This window comes from Dryobates pubescens, chromosome 17, assembly GCF_014839835.1.
Source record: "Dryobates pubescens isolate bDryPub1 chromosome 17, bDryPub1.pri, whole genome shotgun sequence".
NCBI lineage: Eukaryota > Metazoa > Chordata > Aves > Piciformes > Picidae > Dryobates > Dryobates pubescens.
The window spans coordinates 18,053,073-18,071,773 of record NC_071628.1 but is presented as its reverse complement, the minus strand read 5'-3'; the positions used below and the strand labels follow the sequence as shown (position 1 = coordinate 18,071,773).

The 18,701-nt window shown below is 38.1% G+C and overlaps 1 protein-coding gene across 1 annotated transcript in view; it reads left to right on the top strand.

The window, feature by feature from the left end:
* The window catches only part of ANXA2 (annexin A2), a 29,120-nt gene extending 25,352 nt beyond the window's left edge, over nt 1–3,768 (top strand). Inside the window, exons 9-13 of the mRNA XM_054168857.1 lie at nt 396–489; nt 645–740; nt 1,657–1,715; nt 2,399–2,521; nt 3,381–3,768. Coding sequence (XP_054024832.1) covers nt 396–489; nt 645–740; nt 1,657–1,715; nt 2,399–2,521; nt 3,381–3,443 — 435 coding nt within the window. The 3' untranslated portion in view covers nt 3,444–3,768. The remainder of the gene's footprint in view (nt 1–395; nt 490–644; nt 741–1,656; nt 1,716–2,398; nt 2,522–3,380) is intronic.
* Nucleotides 3,769–18,701: the final 14,933 nt, after the last annotated feature.

The following is an 18,701-nucleotide window of genomic DNA, read 5'->3' as shown; positions in this document are numbered from 1 at the left end:
TCTTAGACATATTGAGAAAGAGAACGTTTAACAAAAAGAAACGCATAGTTTGCAAAAACTACTTGCATTAAAACCAAGTAACTGTGTAAGATCGAGAGAAGTATCATTGAACTTAGAGACTGTTAATACTTATTACACCTGTATCTGCAGGGAGCAGCTGAGGTAAAGACAGCTAAATACAGAATAGAGTCTGTAGATAAGAGTAAAGACAAAGTAATGAGTCCTAGTGTCAGGTTAGATTTTTCCCTGGTGGACTGCCAGATCATACTTTTGTGTTCCTCTCACTGACACAGTTCCAGTAGTGCTTGTTTTCCAATAATGAAATTGTATGTGTTTGTGATGGCTTCTCGTGTAACTCATGATTTTCACAATTCTGCTTTTCATTAAAACCCTAGGAGCTCTATGATGCAGGTGTGAAGAGAAAGGGAACTGATGTCCCCAAGTGGATCAACATTATGACTGAAAGAAGTGTCCCCCACCTGCAGAAAGGTACTATTCAAGAGTCAGATTTTCTTTTTTCCTGCAAGAGAAAAATATACTTGAGTAGTATCTATTTTGTCCCAGATATGATTGAAATTAGTATGAAAAGCACTCATAAAACATAGATCTGCTTTTAATTTCACCTGTTTTCTTTCTTGTGGTAGTGTTTGAAAGGTACAAGAGCTACAGCCCATATGATATGTTGGAGAGCATCAAGAAGGAGGTTAAAGGAGACTTGGAGAATGCCTTCCTTAATCTTGGTGAGTAACCCTGAAGTAAAGACTATCTTTAGATAGGATCTTTTCAGTGCTCTTACAGTGTATTGTGATAAAGATAGGGTCCTCTCTGTTGCTGGACAAGAAATTAAGCTGGATGTGCTGGCATTATTGTATCCACTAGTCTAGGTATTAAGAAGTAGCATAATTTTTTCCTGTGCAAAATACAAACCTTGCTTTCCAGATGAAAATAAAAATGCATGTATTTTGTGATCTGCTGTTAGTTCTACTTCTATTTGATACAGAGGCTTAATGTTTGTTTCCCCAAACAAAACTGTTGAAATTATAGCTGAATGCATAAAGTATTCAATATAGACACAGGTTGGAGGAAGAACAGTGTGTGTGTGAGGGGAGAAGATGGGCAGTGGAGGATGCTAGAGGCTAATAAAAGAGCTGCTTTGACACTGAATTCTCTGAAAAGTGGGGGCAGGGTGTAGGGTTGGTACTATGGCATGAGATGAAGATGACAAGGATGTTGCCAAGTTTCAGAGGAATTTCTTTGAGGAAAATCTTTTTCAGACTAGGGATATGAGAGCTCTGTAATGCAAATAGAGAACAAACAGATCTCAGCTTTGAAAGGGAGGCTTCTTAAGGATTAGCATACAATGAATGTTTCCAGAAAAGAGGTTGCTTATAGAAGTGCAGGAATGAATTGTGGTGTGTGTGGAGGGGAATGCTTTCTCAGGTGGTAAGCATTTGTGGTTCAATCACAAGCTTAGCCAAACAACTTCCAAGTAACACTTTGGGGAAACATAATTTTGCTCTGTGCCCTTTTGGTGAAACTTTTACTGAAAACCTTCTTGTGACTTCTTATGTCTTATAAAATGGCTCCAAGATTCTATGTTCTGCTGTTCAGTGTATGAGCGGGATGTTTTACTAACTGCTATTATCTCTCTTTCAGTCCAGTGCATTCAGAACAAGCAGCTATATTTTGCAGACAGACTGTATGATTCCATGAAGGTAGAGAACACTACTCTTTCCTTGTACTCATTTTTTTTTAAATTTATTTATTTATTGCCATTGTTTCATCAAGTTTGGATTCCCTAGGAACTTTTAGTCATGATTTGTGACTGGCATGTGAATAAATGAACAATGACTTAGTATTGTTCAGAAACATACTGTAACAGTTACCAGACAAGATCATCTATTCAGATCAATCTGGTATAGGGAGATACAGGGAGTGGTATCACAATAATGATCTATATTAGATCATTTGATTATAATTAGCAAAGCTAGACATATCTTTTGCAGGTAATTAAGAGCTGGTAGCAGAAAAAGCTGTTTATCGAAGGGCCAAATAAGACACTAAATTAGCCTCAAAACATTTTCCCAAGAAAAAGAATGAAAAAGAAATGCCTGGTGACAGATATTAGGCATTACCAGAAACACCTTCTGGTGAATCAGAACTGCTGCTTACAGCCTAAGTAGATTTGTGACTGAAGGTTGGTTAAACACTGCTGATTAGGAAGGTATGTTCGGGCTGAAATTCCTGGATCTTAATAATCACCTTATTTAGAAGATCTGATTCATTGTATTATTTATTGCTACATCTCAGTTGCCTGTAGTTTACTATTTTACCACTAGGTATGGTGGCATTTTACGCAATTCATCTGTTACAGTTCTAAATGTGTATCTGCTTGTAGGGCAAGGGAACTCGTGACAAGGTGCTGATCAGGATCATGGTCTCCCGCTGCGAGGTTGATATGCTGAAAATTAAGAGTGAATTCAAGAGGAAATATGGAAAATCTCTCTATTATTTTATCCAGGTAAATTTTGCTGCAGAGGTCCCTACAAAATGAGGAAGTCTTCATTGGATTGATCATACCATTATAATTCATGTGAGGTGTTTTTAAAGATGGCAGTGAGAATATGTTGTTATCCATGCACAATTGAAAAATCCACCTTGAACATTACAGTCTACAGCTGGTAGAACTCCTGACAGCCACCTGACAGTATATGTAGGCTTTGTGCAGTCAGCTGATGTGTTATGAAAGAAAATTCTGTTCACCTGTCCCTACCCTCAAATCAAAATAAAAGACAGAATTGCTCTGTGATTGCTGAATGAAAATAGAGCACCTAAATGGCTGCTGTCTTTCATTTCAGTGCTTTTTAGCTAGAGTGATTTTTGTCCATGTGTGTGAGTGAGCAGGAGATATACTTGCTAGGTTTTATTTAATTTGGAACATAGGTAAAGTACTTGTGTGTCTGTTTAAAAACTAGTCATCCACCCACCCTCACAAAAGTGTATGATACATGATTCCTTGTGGAGATGAACTTGAGTCAAAATCTTTTCTTGAATATGTCAGTTTTAGATTATAAGTAAATTTTTTAAATGGTGAACTTCAAGTGTGATGTTTGCAGTGATCAGGGAGAAGGAACAGAACCAAGTCCTTCAGCTTTCCTTTGTTGTGTTAACTCCTTTTAATTCTAAAATTTCTTTACCTTCTCAGACATGCATTTGTATTGCAAGAACAATAAATAATTTCAGTATGTGCATAAGTAAAATTCAGCTTCGATAGTCTCCAGGCTAACAAGGCTTCAACTGTTGAAACTGTCTGTCTCACGGGTTATATTTTGCTGTTTCCTCATGTTTTTAAGTTTGGTTTTTTTTCCTTTACTTTACAGCAAGACACAAAAGGGGATTACCAGAGGGCACTGCTGAATCTGTGTGGTGGTGGAGACGATTGAAAACTGTGATGGAAGAACCCCAATTTGAGACGTGCATTTTTTGCTCTTCATTTTACTGTAATCCTAGAAACATACACAAAAATATTGACTTGCCTTATCTAACCTTGGCTTGATTTCATGTCTGCAAGACCATTTGATGTAGTATGCTTTTATGTGCACCCCTCCCAGCAGCCATGCTCTACTTGGCTCTGCCAGAAGTCCTAACAGTGTATAGCCAAAGAAACTAAGCTTCCAAAGATAAATGAGGTTACAAGTGCTTGTGAAAGACTGCCTCTCTGTGCAATGTTTCTCATAAAACATAAATAAAACTGAAGTTTTACTTTAAGATGACTTTCAGACCTTTACTTTGAAAACTCTGTGATCATGCCTTTGCCATCCATTTTCTGGGGTTTTTTTCCCCCCTCTCAGTTCTATGCTTGTGGCTGACTTCATCTTCCTTCCTCAAAGCCCTTCCCCTCTTTAATGATTTAATTTCTCAATAGAAGCAAAACCATTCTCTTGGGGGTTGTTTTTTTTTTAAATTTTCTCTCCAGATAAGCGACAGTAAAACTTGAGAGCCACCTTTTGCTGCCTGTGTTCAGTGGCGGAGATTGGGAGCCCTGTTAAACATTTAGACCAGCCTGTCAGTAACACAAGTGGTCCTTCAGAAGCCTTGGCGCTAGGGCATGCTGTGTAGCCATGTGAGACCAGGCCGGCAAGCGTGGAGAAACTACACCGGTGCTGGTTGTTTCTGTGAGGGGGGACGTTCCCGCCTTTCGGCTTCCCGCCCTCTGCACTCCCCGACACCAGTCTGTGGTCGGGGGCAGGGCCGGTGAGACCGTGTTGGCTCGCGCTGCGGCCCTCGGGTGCTGCCTGAGGAGCGGCAGCGGGGGCTGCGGTGCCCTTCAGACGGCGCCGAATCAGCCAGCCTCCGCACTTCTTAGGCACGGTGCGGAGTCGCGTCCTGCTGAGGGGACTTGGAACCCTGGATCCCACAGCGGCTCCTGTTCCCGTGTGGTGATAGACACCCCACTGTGGTTGTTGCCGCGGTGAAGTAAGCTCATTCGGCAGAGTGGACTTTTCTTGTCTTGCTGTAATATCTCCTACTACTCTATGGAAGTCATATTCATATGTTAAGGAAAAGCTGTTAAGAGTAAAGCTTTCCCTCCAACTGTGAGCCTGTGACGGCTGAGGGGAGCAGCCATCTTGGAGCAAGAACCAAGCTTCTGACGCCGTGCGGGAAGCAGCGTTACCGCTAAACAGGGCACCCCTTGTGGGATCACTCTTAGGCCGTGTGTATCCCCACACTGCCTAACATAGAGGCCTTTTGCAGGTAAATCTGCAATTTAAATACTAAATAAATGTTATAAGAGAAAATAATTTTCTCCTTTCACAGCTGTTGTTCATTTGGAGATAGAAGACTGCCTGTTAAGTCTCAGCTGTTTTTCCTTCAGGCATTACCTGGTTTATAGCCCTGTTTCAAAGGCTGATGAAATCCTCAGAGATCGTTTTGAGACTTTTTAAATGGACCTTTCAGGAAAGATGTGAGCACACTATCTCATTTCATACTGCTATTAAAAGGGTGAGAAATCTTGATGGAATATCATTGGCTGTACACCACAAGGAATAGCTGGTGTAAAAACATGGCACTTGATAAAATATTGTTAACTTAAATGCACAAATGATAGTATTTTTCAGGAGCAGCTCCAATTTAATGCCTGATGGAGCAGTGTCATTGACACCTGTTTACAAAATGCCTCTCTATCTAGATTTGTACATTTAAAAACTATTGCTGAGATAGCAAATCACTCTGAATCTAATTAGGTAACTCATCTCTATAAACTTTGCTTGCTCAAATGTACTTGTATAAAAGAAATCAAATGACAGACATATTTCCAGTCAGTGGAATAAATAACTAGAATTTGAAGGCTAGCCTGCTTTGCCTCACTGCTACAGGATGTTTAAAATCACAGCCAGCCCTTTTTGGAGAGCAAGGCAATGTTAAATAAAATGGCATGATCTCGAAGGCCAGGACTGTTTTTGCTGACTGTAGTCTAGAAATAAAATTAGTCTCCTGTGAGATCTAAAAACTTTCTAGAATGTAATTAAATTGTTTGTTGCTGCTATTGATTTGCTTGTTTGTTTTTGTTTTAATTACTGGCTTACTGATGTTGCAGACAGGAACATATTTGCAAGCTCTGGTGTTGATCCTGTCATTTGATTGCAGGCCCACTGGTTTGTAAGTAAGGTCCCTGTCTGTGGAGACACAGAGCAAAAAATCAAAGAACTGTGGAAGTCAGGAATGCCTTGAAGAATGGCAGTGTTGCAACCTTTTACTAATAATTCTCATCTGGAAAATGGAACATGAATTTATTTTTTAAATTTATTTTCCTTTTAGTTGCTAAGCCTTCAGTTGCAGGTGATACAATTTAGACTGTTACCCTACCTTCAGAACAAAATAAACAAACGAAAAAGGACAACACCAAAACATTATTAAATTCTACCTTTCTAGGTCTTTGCTGTCCCAAGTACGTGTGAAGAAAGGGTTCAATTTCAGGTTTTTTTCAAGGCAGATCATGATTCACTTTATTGTGTTTGCTCCTTGAAATTCCTGTTCTTTAACACATTTAGTAACAAAGTTTTCCTTTTATATTTTATGCTTCATTGGCATTCTTTCTTTGATTATCCCAAATTACACAGCAAACAGCAGTAGCTGGATTTGATACTAGCCTATTATTGGGCCTGGTATGTAACACAGACATTGGAATATAGGGATAATGAAGGGTATCTTTCAAGTCAGTTCTTGCCCAAATACCTAAGTAAGTAATGATGTTTCTAGAATGGCTGTAGGTAGTTTTCTCTGTGGTTTCTAGTTGTATGCATAAGGGTAACACAGAATTCCCTTTCTCAGATTTCAAAGGAATTTGCCTAACTCAGACTCTGAAGAGTAATTCAAGTCACTAAATGTCTAATTTGAGTCACTAAATGTTTGCTGCTGTGGAATAGGTGTCAGGCCTGTACTGGCTGTGCTAGTTCCTTCGTGCAAAATTACTTACTTCTGCAATTTGTATCTCCATTTGCACAGCATCTTATAAATCTGAACAGTTGCAGCACAGTGATAAGGAGTAATGCAAGATGTTTTACAAGTAGAAAACAGATTTAGAGTGGTTTATTTAAACTGTAGTTCAGTCAAAACTTAAGACAGCATTTATATCCTGGTAAAAGGAACAATTCCTTGCAAGACAGAAGTTTTCATGAAGTGTTTGCTTTTAAAATACGGGGGTATTTTACTTCCAAAATGATTGATGCTTCTGATCCCAACACTGCTATGAATGTTTATGAAGATTCTTCCTCAAGTAAAATTTTGTCTCACTGCAAAGGAGAGTGATGAGCTCTTCAGAATCAGATTCTGTGGTTTTGTTGTGGGGATGGGGTGTCTTTGTATTCTGTCCCTTTTAGGCAAAGATAACTGTATAAGGATACTATCTGTGGAACCAAACATTTCCGTTTGCAAGGCCCTTTGGGGCACGATGCCTTAATAAACAAGTAACAATGTGAAATTACAGCTCGCCCGTTCTGCTTGTCGTGATGCTTATGGTGCACTGTCAGCAAGTGCTCAGGAGAGGGAGCTCAAAGAAAGCTTCAAGTATTCCCATAGCAAATTAAATAAATAAATAAATAAATAAATCCCGATATATCTCCCCATATATTATGAACTTTGCTCTCTCCAAACATTTACATTCCCTGGCTTTCAGCCTTCATGCCAAAAATTCCGTTTCATCACCTAGTATTTTTCTGTATCTAGAAATGGGCTGTGGTGTTTGGAATACTTGGCCAAATGTATAATTGCTTTCTTCAAGGCGTAGAAAACCCAAATGATTTCTATATTCTAATTATATGATGAAATTTCAAATCTGAAAGGTTTTGTATAGATAACTTTTTAAAGAGTAGATTAATAATGGCAATAACTGTAAAGGAATTTTTTTCCCCTTTCTCTGACAGGAAGTGTTTTTGATGTTGAAATGATCTGCTGCTTCCTGATTTAAAACAGGTACTCATTTTCTCCGTAGAAAATTAAATACATCACCATATTTTTTGCTATATTCGTATTACCAGTATGGAATCTAATTGCAATTGCATTTTTTTCCATTTTCACTCTTTACTACTAGTAAAATATGTATGTCCTTAGAGTAGCTTTTCTGAAAGAGATATGACCATTTATTAATTTGTATTAACCTTTCTCACTCTGATGTGCTCACATCAAGCAATGATTTTAAAATTTTGGTACAGAAAGAATTTGTCAGTTTTGTGAGGGGGCTGGTTTTGTTCAGCTTATGCATTTTTAGTCTCAAGAAAAGAAGACATGTACCATTTTTTTAATTATTTTTTTTTAGTATGGATTATTTAAGGTCCTATTTAATGCCTAATAGAAAAAAGACAAACCCCACATTTCTTGCTGTTTAAGAAAGCTGACTGCAATATGTGCAGGTTTATTAATTGCGGAACAGTATATTGCTTGTGATTTCCTGATTGAATAACTGCTAAGTAATTTGGTTGATACTATTCTCTCCTCTGCTAAATGTTCTTTTCTGGGTGGTTTATACCTACTTCTTTTCAGGTAATGGTTTATTTGTAAGGTGAAAACAAGCTTCAAGACTTGAGAAGGCTATTTCTGAACACACGCATGCACACGCAAATATCTTTTCTGAAAATCTACTTTTTAAAATCTACTTTAAAATCTACTGAAAATCTACTTTACTATTATTATTGAAAGAATGCTTGTTAAATGTAGTTCATCACCTATGTGTAGAAATCAAATGATGATTTAACTCATCCAAAATGGCTGTCTTATGAAATGTTGATTTTATTACATGTTTGAGGATTACATTCTATGAAAGAGAAAGGTTTATTTAACATAGCTTTTGTACTATTTAATTTTAAAATAAATACAAAAAAACCCCATTTCTAAAATCTTTCAGATGTCTGAGGCACTAAAGATGTATAAATATTGTGGGGGAAAATTTTTAAAACTATTTTGTAATCAAACCATTAAATATTACTTTGTAGGCTTTCTTTGCTTATATTGTAAATTAAATGTTGTTTCTGTGATGGTACTGCAGTTAACTTATTGCAGAGAAATTAACAGTGATGTACGTAAACAGATCAGTAAAGCAACAGTTGTCATTGTATTATAAATACATATAATAGGGGATTTAAATTTTCTCTCCTTTCTGTGTTTTCCTGTGTTTCCATTCAAAAGGAGTGGTGTTAGGAACTCTTTAGGAGTGTTTAGATTTTACTGTGAACTCTTAGTTATGAATTCCCTTCCTTGTAGGAAGGTTTTTACCTGTAAGTGGGAAAGCAGAAAACAGATTGCACTATACGGTGGTTCTGGACTGCAATTACATCATAAAGCTATTGATCAATTTTTTCTCTGTTCACTTGCAAATTTATGTACTGCAAATGTACTCAGCATTTCAAGGTTTTAATAGTGGTGGTCTTAAAAAACCTAAACCAAAAAAAAAAACCCCATTTCTTTCATATTAAAGAACTTTATATAGGAAAACTTTGGCAAATCAAGATGAGAAGAGCCTCATGTAAGTTATAATTCCATCAGGGACAGTGGCAGACTGGCTGGTTTTGCCTTTTTTTTTTCTTTTCTTTTTTTTTTAACAGAAAACTCTCACTAAAGCATCAATTTCCTGTTTTTTGATATGTCCAAGTCTCGTGTTTGATGTGAGTAGATGGGAAGTTTTACTCCTTTTTTTGTGCCTTCTCTGTCTTGGGCTAACTTATTTTACTTTTGAGAGAATAGGGCGGGCCTGTCAATTCAAAACCTGCCTGGATACAAGCTGTATTAGTTTGTGTGTGTCAGAAGAAAATTTCAAAACTCATCAAGTGAGATGTGACTTCTTCAGTTGTTTCCTTGCTTCACCATTCATTGCTATACACAGAAAACAGGATTGTGGAGAGAAATCAGGAGTGCAGTTATATCAGAAATAAGCTGCTGTATCTTTAATAGGCGATGATGCTTGTGCAGTGTTTTTTAAAAAGTAGTTGGAACTGGGTAGCATCCAAAGAGCTCAAAATAATGAACTTCAGCAAGGTAACTGATAGACAAATACTGAGAAGCTGAGCATGTATGAGAGTTCATGAGTTGAGCTCAGACAGAAGCACAGAACCAAGAAAGAGAAGCTACCATCAACTTCTCTCTCACTTCTGTTGTGATGAATTATGCAGCATTTATTTTGGATTAGTATAGATCATAGCTCATAAAACACCTTAGCATTAGATGAATAGACTGCAGACATGCCTCTCTTGGTTCCATGTCTAAGAATTGTATTTTAAAAGGGCATGAAGTTGGGTAAGTAGCAGATACTTCACATATATAGATTGATTTGTTGTGATTAAATATTAGAAAGAAAAGAAGGGAGTATGTGGTGGGCAACTTGTCAAATGAAACCCATGAGATGGGAAAGTAATACTGTGATCCCTGGTGTGATGTGTCTTTTAAGCTGTAAGAATCTGCCTGAGCTGTTCAAGTAAGTGAGATGCTTGGCCTCAGTCATCTATAAATCCAGTTCTCTATCTCCAGTCTTCAATGCAAAGTAATAGGCACTCCAGTGTCTTCAAAGAGCTCACTCTGTCATTTTTACCAATGGGAATTAGGTGTCTAAATACCATTTGGTTTCTGAGGCTCATATTGTATGACTGCCTCCTAAGATCAGGTGTTTACCAGTTTTGAAGTGTAACAGGTCCTGCAGCCAGGACAGTGTTCCACTGATCTTGTTCAGAGTTTCTCTTAACAGGGCAGATACTGGGCTTACAGATGTCTTGACTCTGATGCTGGATTTTCTTTGTCTCTTAACTAATCTTCATCATCTCATATTCATGCCACTACAAAATCTCATTGTTTTAGAAAAAAATTGTAACTGCAAGAATCATATGAGTCATCACCAATTATAAATAGATATGAATTGTGTTGTGAAAGTGCTCATGATTCAGGATTAACACAGTAATTAATGTGTTTTATAAGCATAGCTCTTCTCTTTCCAAACAAGAAGGTAGCTAACATTTACTATGTTTTCCTAGTTATAGCTGGGACTGCATGTTTTACAACAGCCTTACTAAGGTATACTGTTTTCTGTTTAGTCTGACAGCAGTTTGAACTTGTTGACAGAGCTGAAAAAGAAGCAAGTAGAATTACCCGATTGCAATTTCCCCGTTGGTCTTCATCTATTCTGTGAAGTTATCCAAGTTACACATCCGTGCCTCAGTTTTTCTTTTAAATTAGAGATTTGTATTATTTATTTTTTTTTTTTTTGGTTAAAACCCAAATATTCTTAAGTAATTCCTAGTATGGCAACCTATTACTACAACAGGTGATGAGCTGTTATTATTAATATTTTCAGTTTCCAAATTCAGTTCTTGAGGACTGATGACCATTAGGTAATTCAGTTCAGATGCTGCCTGGGAAATGTGTTTTGCAGCTTTGATTTGATTTTCATAGCCTAAGTGTCTGAGCATATTTTCTTAGATGGCCAAGTGCTTTCATGTTTGTCTGAGCTGCAGGTCTTGGTCTTACATTGCACCAGCACAATAGTGACTCTCTGAAAACTTGGGACCAGGCACCTGAGGTGAGAATGCACACTTCAATAGACAGTGCTTCATGGCATAAACAGAACAGCTGGTGATGTAGCGAGTCCTTTAGACTGAAACGTTTGGGGAAAGTTTGTGTTGCAATACAACTCTTCTGTTCCTCCTGTGATGTCTGTCCTGTCAGTGATCTTTGTCCTATCTTCTGTCTTTTGGGAGTCTGCTTATTGCTGGTTTGAGTGGGTTTTTTTCTGTACCCATTTAAAAACAACTGCATGCTCTGCTGTTCTCTCCCAAATCAATGGACCATAAAATCCATGTAGTTTTTCAGATGCATTTTGCACTTTGCCTGTCTTTCATACGCATGTAGTCCAGGTAACTGGAGTACTTAAGAGTTGCTGCAGATGAAAAATTTAGTCTGCTCCCTTCTTAATTCTTCTGAAGTCCCTTCATCTTTCTTCTTTTTTTCCCCACCTACAATTCTTTTAGTTTTCCCATCTTAAGTCATATGAAATTAAAAAGAAGGGGGAAAAAAAAAAAAAGTTAAACAAAAAAAAAAAAGGGGGGGGGGGGGGAGGGTGCAAAAAAGCCAAAAAAGGACAAGTCTAGAGCTCAGGGAGATCAGCTATGAAGGCATAAAAACTATACCAGAGCATTGGAAAAGGGCTTTTGTATTGGTGCATAGATTTTCCATTAAGAGGGTCTTTAGACTGATTCAAATTCAGTGTCAGATTTTCCAGATGGTATTAGTGGTGCTAGCATATTCAGAGTGAATTGCAGGAAGAGTGTCAAACAACTGTCAGGATAGCTGCTGCTAAACCTCTGCTTAACTCAACTGCAATTTATTGTCATTTAGTGAAAATATTGGTGAGAACATAACCTTTTGTAATGTTTAATGTTTTATTGGCTATAAAACATAAAATACAGAGTAAAGGGAAGTAAAATAGTATTTTGTTAGGTCAGGAGCTAGATTTATGCTTCCACTTACTGATAGAATAATCAGTGGGTCATAAAGATCAGACCCGCCGGCCTCCTATCTCTTCCCTTTTTTAATGTGTGTATTCAACAGTCCCTTCTTTGTGATAGTTAGGCCCATGGGAGCTTACCAAAACACCAGGCCCCTTTTGTCCAAGGGTATTAAATTAGCTGTTTAGATCACGAAGAATGTAGTGGTTGCTTCTGTTTCAGACATTAAGCAGTTCAGATAGGACTAAATAGACTGGGATGCTTGACATGTGCAAATGCAGCCCTTGCTCACAAGGGACACTCAGCTGCGTTGTGAGCTAATTCAGCATACAAAACCGAAGCATTAAATAGTTTGGGCATTAACGTTTGGTACTAAGCAAAGAAATCTCAACTCTTCATCTTGAAAGGGGCAATATTGTGTGTTTCATACCATTATGTCTAGTGTGCTCTTATTCATACAGATTAATAGTGGAAATAGCATTTGAAGACTTCTCTGAAAAATGGCAACACATTGAGATTTTGCTTTAGATTGATAATCCCTGTGCTCTGATGGAATTGATAAGATCTCATGATTAGTCTTAGAGGAAACAAAGACTGAGTGGCAGCATGAGGGGATTCCCTTTGCTGAAGTAGGGTGCTGTGACAGAGGAGTGTGAGAACGGCACTTTTGTCGTAGCATAATTGTCCAGCAGAGGTACAGAGAGTTGCATACGCTAAGGAAATGACAGAGGGCTTCCCTCTTCTGTAAGGAGCAGACTGAAAGGGTCTTGCATCTGTGAACTACTGTAAAAGCTTTGGTAGTTCCATTACACTTTGGAAGGGGCAGCTCAGGACACATGATGTTTTGTTGGACTAAGACTTCATTCCCAACTGTCCCAGTAAACCAACTTGTTCAGAGGATAGAGTTAACCAAAATAACTTGATTTGGTAAAACCTGCAGGAAAATGCTAATCTCCATAATGCCTAGTGTAGCCAGCGCTTGGTGTCAGTGGTATGCATTTTGCTTTTGTTCCTTACCTGAAGTTTGCAAAAACCTTACCCTTTTGAAATAAGGGGTTCAGTTTTCTTTCTGGTTGCTTTTCCATTTTGTTCCTAGCCTTTTCCTTTTAGCCCTCAGTTGGAATAAAAACCCAACCCTTTCTTTTCCTCCTACAAAATGCCTAGTGTTGTGCAACTCAGAATACTGAGAAACCCTGAAACATGCATGTCATTCTTTCTGTATGTATATGCTAGTGTGTTCTTAGATTTGTAGGAATGCAGACGTTTTTTGTTTGTTTGTTTGAATTCAAATCTTATCCTACTTACCTGCTCTGAAGTAATCCCTTCAAGGAGAAACAGCTGAAATCCTTGCAGGAGCAGGATGATAGTGGCTGTGCACCTTTCACTGAATTCTTTATGCTCTGAAAGAAAGTTTACCTGAGTTCTCAGCCTCCAGTGTGGACAGTGACACAGATTCAGCATCACACTTGATCTGGGCTTTGAAGTATGGCTGTTGTTCAGGGCTTTCCTTTAAAATCAAGAAATGCCCTGTATGTATAGCTCACAAGACTTATGCTAGGGGAAAAATATATGAAGAACAATACTTTACACATTTCTATTCTGGCTTTTGTCCCAAGAGATCCCAGAGAGCTTCAATAACTCCTGTGGAACCTGCCTTTAATGAAAAGGAGTGACAGGCCTCAGTTGTTCCAGCACATTTTCCGTGATTTTTTTTTTTCCCCCTCACTCAGTGATTCATTTTTCTGTCTCTGATGACAAGGAAGGGAGGGAAGATAGCTGTGTTTAGGGAGGTTTATGTCTTTGCATATCTGCTGGTATCCCCATGAGACCGAAGTAAAGGATTTTTTGTCTGTAGCTTCAGAATAGTAGCACACAAGAAGCCTGTTCACTGCGGCTGTGCTGCTCTGAAAAGACTTTCTCCCTGTAAAACTTCCTTACTTCTGCAGGGGTGATGTGACCTGCTGCTGCTCTTGGAGTGAAGATCATTTGCTCCTGGTGTAGTGAATTGTCTTTTATAGTTCATACAGGCATACACTCTGCTGAAATTCAGATGGCAACATAATGGAACAAAGCACCCTATGCATCATAGTGGAAAGGGGAAAATGAAGTTCTCTTTACACATATGGTTTGGTGGGGCAGGTGACTTAAATGGCCTTCTCTCCTTGTCACTAACTGCCACCTGTCTGTTTGCTTCTAAATAAAGCAATTTCTCTCTTTAGTCTTCCTAGGTCCAGGTGGGTTATGGATTCCCCTGCAGCATTAACTTCTTGGCTTGTGGAGCATCTTGACTCTAACATGCTTAGAAAATTAGCACTTAAGTGAGAACCTGGGTCACGGGAAAGAAAAGAAATCTTAGAACTGAACCAGCCAAGTACTGCTCTGTTTGGCTTTCAACAGTTCCAGTTGCTGCTAAGGAGCACAAGATCCTTTTTAAAACCCAGTTCTACTAATTGAATGTGACACTTTTATTAAATATGTAAAACCACTCAATTGTCAAGTACATCCAATATACAGCAAGGACAGCTGAGCAGCACTGCTTGCTGCAGGCAGGGATTTGCAAAGCCTGCAAAAAAATCCCGCAAGGAATGGTGACAGTCAGCATTGCAATACACCAACTCCTGCAGAAGTGTACTGTACTTAGCATCTTCCTTCATTGTACCTACATGAAAGGATCATCTGGAGAGGCAGATGTTGGCCTCACACCAGTTCTAAATAATGTATGGTACCAGCATTTGTATTCTTTTGTGAAGGCAGTTTTTGTGTCCTTTTACCAGCTCCTAGAGCCCAAGGAAATATGATTTGGAGCCAACTCTGGTTCCATGGCTCTGGTTTGCCTAGCTCAGGAAAAAGCCAGGGCTGTTTCAGCTAGGCCATCTGGCTCTCTTGAACAGGCTTATTAGTAATAAGGGAGGTGGGTCTATTAGCTTGGGACAGGAACTCAGAAACAGATGCTTTGTTTATGTGTAAAATATGGCTTCAAGCCAAAGCACTAATCATGATTGCCTCTGAAGTGGTTCTAATCATCTGTATGAGACTGCTTCGGCTCCTGTGTTGTTTGTACAAGCTGGTAGTTTAGAGGTGTTGTGTACAAGATATTTGTAGTCATAATTTCTCCAAACAGGTTAAGGCAAACATTATGAGAATCAGCATATTAATGTGCTGTGTTTCAAATTAGAATTATAAACACACTTTCCTCATTGGAGGCCTAATCTGCTAGGAAGAAGCCAGATGTTTACTGATGACACCATTATTTAGAAGGACCTATCAAAGTAAAACAAATTATTGTTGTTTAACTGGAGGAAAGCCTAATTTTATATATCAACCTGGTAAAGCAGCTCTGTGCTGAGACCGACTGAAGCAGTTTTTGTTCTTCAGGCATTAGGCTAAACATGAATCCCAGCAGAATTGCAGATTCCCCTTCTGGGCTTAGGAAAGCAAAAGAAGGTGTGCCTGAGTTTTGATAACTCACATGAAATAAGTGAAAATAGGAAAAGAATGATCCTGGCTGATTTTTACCATAAACCAATTCTGAGGTGAGCATCAGAATAAATTACATTTTAGGATTTCAGTTAGCATTTTACAAGAGTAAAATAATAAAGCAGAAAACTGTGAAAAAAGAAATATTTAGACAGATTATGTGGAATTAGCTCTCCCCCCAGACCCGTGTCTAATTTGCATGCAGTTCTGAGAAATGGTAGTCTGCAAGCTCTGTTTTAGCTTCACTGTGAGTTGTATCTTCTTGAAATGCTAGGTGGCACATGGGAGAAAATATTAAGTTTTCAGTGGAGCAAAATCTGGCATCATGAATCTGTATCTGTTGTTAATTAAACCTTATAATAATTTTATTTTGCTTTCCTCCTTGATTGCAAAAATGAAAGGTTGGGTAGGTAAAAGCACTCCTATCATCCTTTTGATTGTATTATAGAACTAAGCATTCTCAGTTCTCTCACTGAAATCTTCTTAGAGATTTGGACTTGCAGGAAAGCGTGATACCTCTGAGCAAAGCCTGTAACATTGCTCTTAATGTAGCCCTTTTGTGGCTAGACACTGCAGCCCATGGTATGTGTAAAAATAACTCATGGTTCAAAAAACACCTCTACCCCCCCAGAGTGTAGGAGCTTAATTGGTAGAAATCCCTGCTGGCCCCATCACTCTCCTATCTGTAATCTTACTGGGCAAAGTTCTCAAAGCATAGAGACAAAAGGAAAAGTTGTTTAATTTCTCTTCTGTGTGTCAGAACATAAAATAAATAGTCATTCCCTTTTTAATTAGCCAGTTCCTCATTTTTGCAGCTACTTTCTTTTACAAGTGCATCATTGGTTTCCCTTGATTTCCAAACCAAGGACAATGATACAACGGTATCAAAGTGGGGATCTTTTGCATGCCCCAAGAGACAGCTTTAGTGTTCCTGGCATTGTCTAGACTGTGAGTGCTGTGGTTTCTATGAGGAGTTTTATTAATAGCTATGTGGAGTTCTCTATATATTAGTTGTATTAATGGCTGCAGTGAGTTCTCTGTGTATTTGGTTCATAAGGAGTTCAATGACATTTACCTCTCCATAATGAAACAAGGATGTAAATTTTCCATTGCTTAGCCATAACATCAAACAGAAGGTATTTGAAAAAAATAAAATATAATTGAGGCCTTATTAAGATTATTTCAAAACTGTATTCTGAAATAGCATGTACTAGTTAGTTAGATATTTGGTTAGGTGTGGTGTGTCTTTTGTTCAGGACTGAAGAGAATATCAGGAAGTAACTGTGAGGCCAGATTCAATAGTCCTTCCCAGGGACAAACTCCCACTGACTCATGTTCAATAGAGACTACAGAATTTTTCTGAGAAGTAGGGAATTTTACCTTCCTATGCTGAAAATGACTAATTAAGGGCCCAAGTGGGTTTTCTTTGAAGTCAGTTGAGGCTACTCATGGAGGGAGCAACTGTTCAGTGTAAGTAAAGATGTCTGGCCCAAAAAACTTCTAGCAAATGTTGCACTATGTTAAAATAATCTCACAATCAACACAGAACAAATGTAATATTTCAGTTAATGAGTGTATTATGCCACGTTTCCCTAGGAAACTTGTAATTATAATTAATTACCTCAAATCTGCTGCTAATCCATTTGAGCTTAGGAAAGACATGAATTTTAAAAAAGTTAATTTTCTCCTGCTATATTACTGGCTTTGAACATTGCATATTTGAAGCAGCACTACAACTGAATGACTTTGATATTTACATATATCTTTAAATCCTCCTCAAGCTCTCCCAGTTCTACATTCAGCTGCTGCTGTGCAAATGGTTGTAAAAATATATTTGGTGCAGGAAGAAACAGGGAGACTGTATTTACATTAGGTTCAAAATAATGTATTTCATTATGTTTTCAAACTGTATTAAAAACAGCTATTATAAAGTTCCTGAATTTTTAAATAGCAAAGTAGCATATGGAAGTGGAAATGGTGCCACTTCACCAGTTCTTGAACAAGGTATTTTTAAACTGAATTTTAGAACCTCCCACTGTCTTGTCATGTTTTCGGTACAGCTTCTTGCTTGCAGGTCTATGTGACATAATGTTTTTAATGGCATGTGTGAAAGAATAAAGTATTAAAGTAAAATTATTATGCCAAGTCCAGAAGGGGTGTAAGTCTGTGTGACTACAGAGCATATTGATTTAAGTAGCTGAAAAAATGCCCGTTATGGTGTAACAGCATGACCAATTACTTGACTTGATTTCACTGAGAAGGGTAGTATTTAGTTTAGGAACTGGTATTTAAAAAGGTGTAAGAGAGTCAAACAATCCTAGCAATTCCAAGCTATAGAGGAAGACATCTTTTCAATATTGAAAATATAGGGAAAAGAAGTGACTGTGATTAGCCTGAACTGAGGCTTATCATAAGCCTTAAACTTGTCTGTTTTGTGTGCTCTTCTGTAGCTAATGTAGTTAGTGTAGCTTTCTAGCAGTTACTTTTTAAAGGATTGTTAATGCATGAGAAACCATAGCTCAATTTTCATAAAGGCTCTAAAAAAAAAAAAAAAAAAGAGGAATTTGTTTTTCTGAAGGTACACCCACAATGGTACCAAGCAAAGAAGAGCTAACAGTTTATAGTTGATAGTTTTGCATAGTTTTGTATGAGTTTTTTAATACCTGGAAGGTCAGTACTTCAGAAACAGATCAAGTAAGAATAGAGCTTAGAGCTTAGACCTTTCCCAGGTTACCTAGAAGATACTAAAAAGTAATTTCATAGGTTTAAAACCCAATTATGATAATTATATTAGTTTTGCTGTTCTTGAATGCATTGTAGCATTGCAAAGCAGTGCCCTTGTTCAATTTTAATTTCTAACTTGTCCTCTGGGTACTCAATAGGAGCTACAGGCCGTGTACTGCACTTGTATCAGCAGCTATCCTCAAGACAGGAAACAGATTAGGGGAATCCAGAATGGGCACCCAGGGAGGAATATCACCTCAGTCACACCGATTCTGTGGACCTTCTAAGCGAGAACAGGTTAATTTGAGTTCTGTATTCATAGTTAATGTGCCAGGTGCAAAATGACATTATGAGAACAAATGTGCTGTTGTATTGAATTGTTGAGGAAAAGCTTCAGCTGGTCAAAGTTTCTACACTGTTCTGGTGTGGTTTCTCATCTTCTTGCATTTATGCATCTGCCAGCCTTAAACTCCTTGTGGCAATGGTCAATGAAGAGATCAGAAAAAGCAGCTTTGC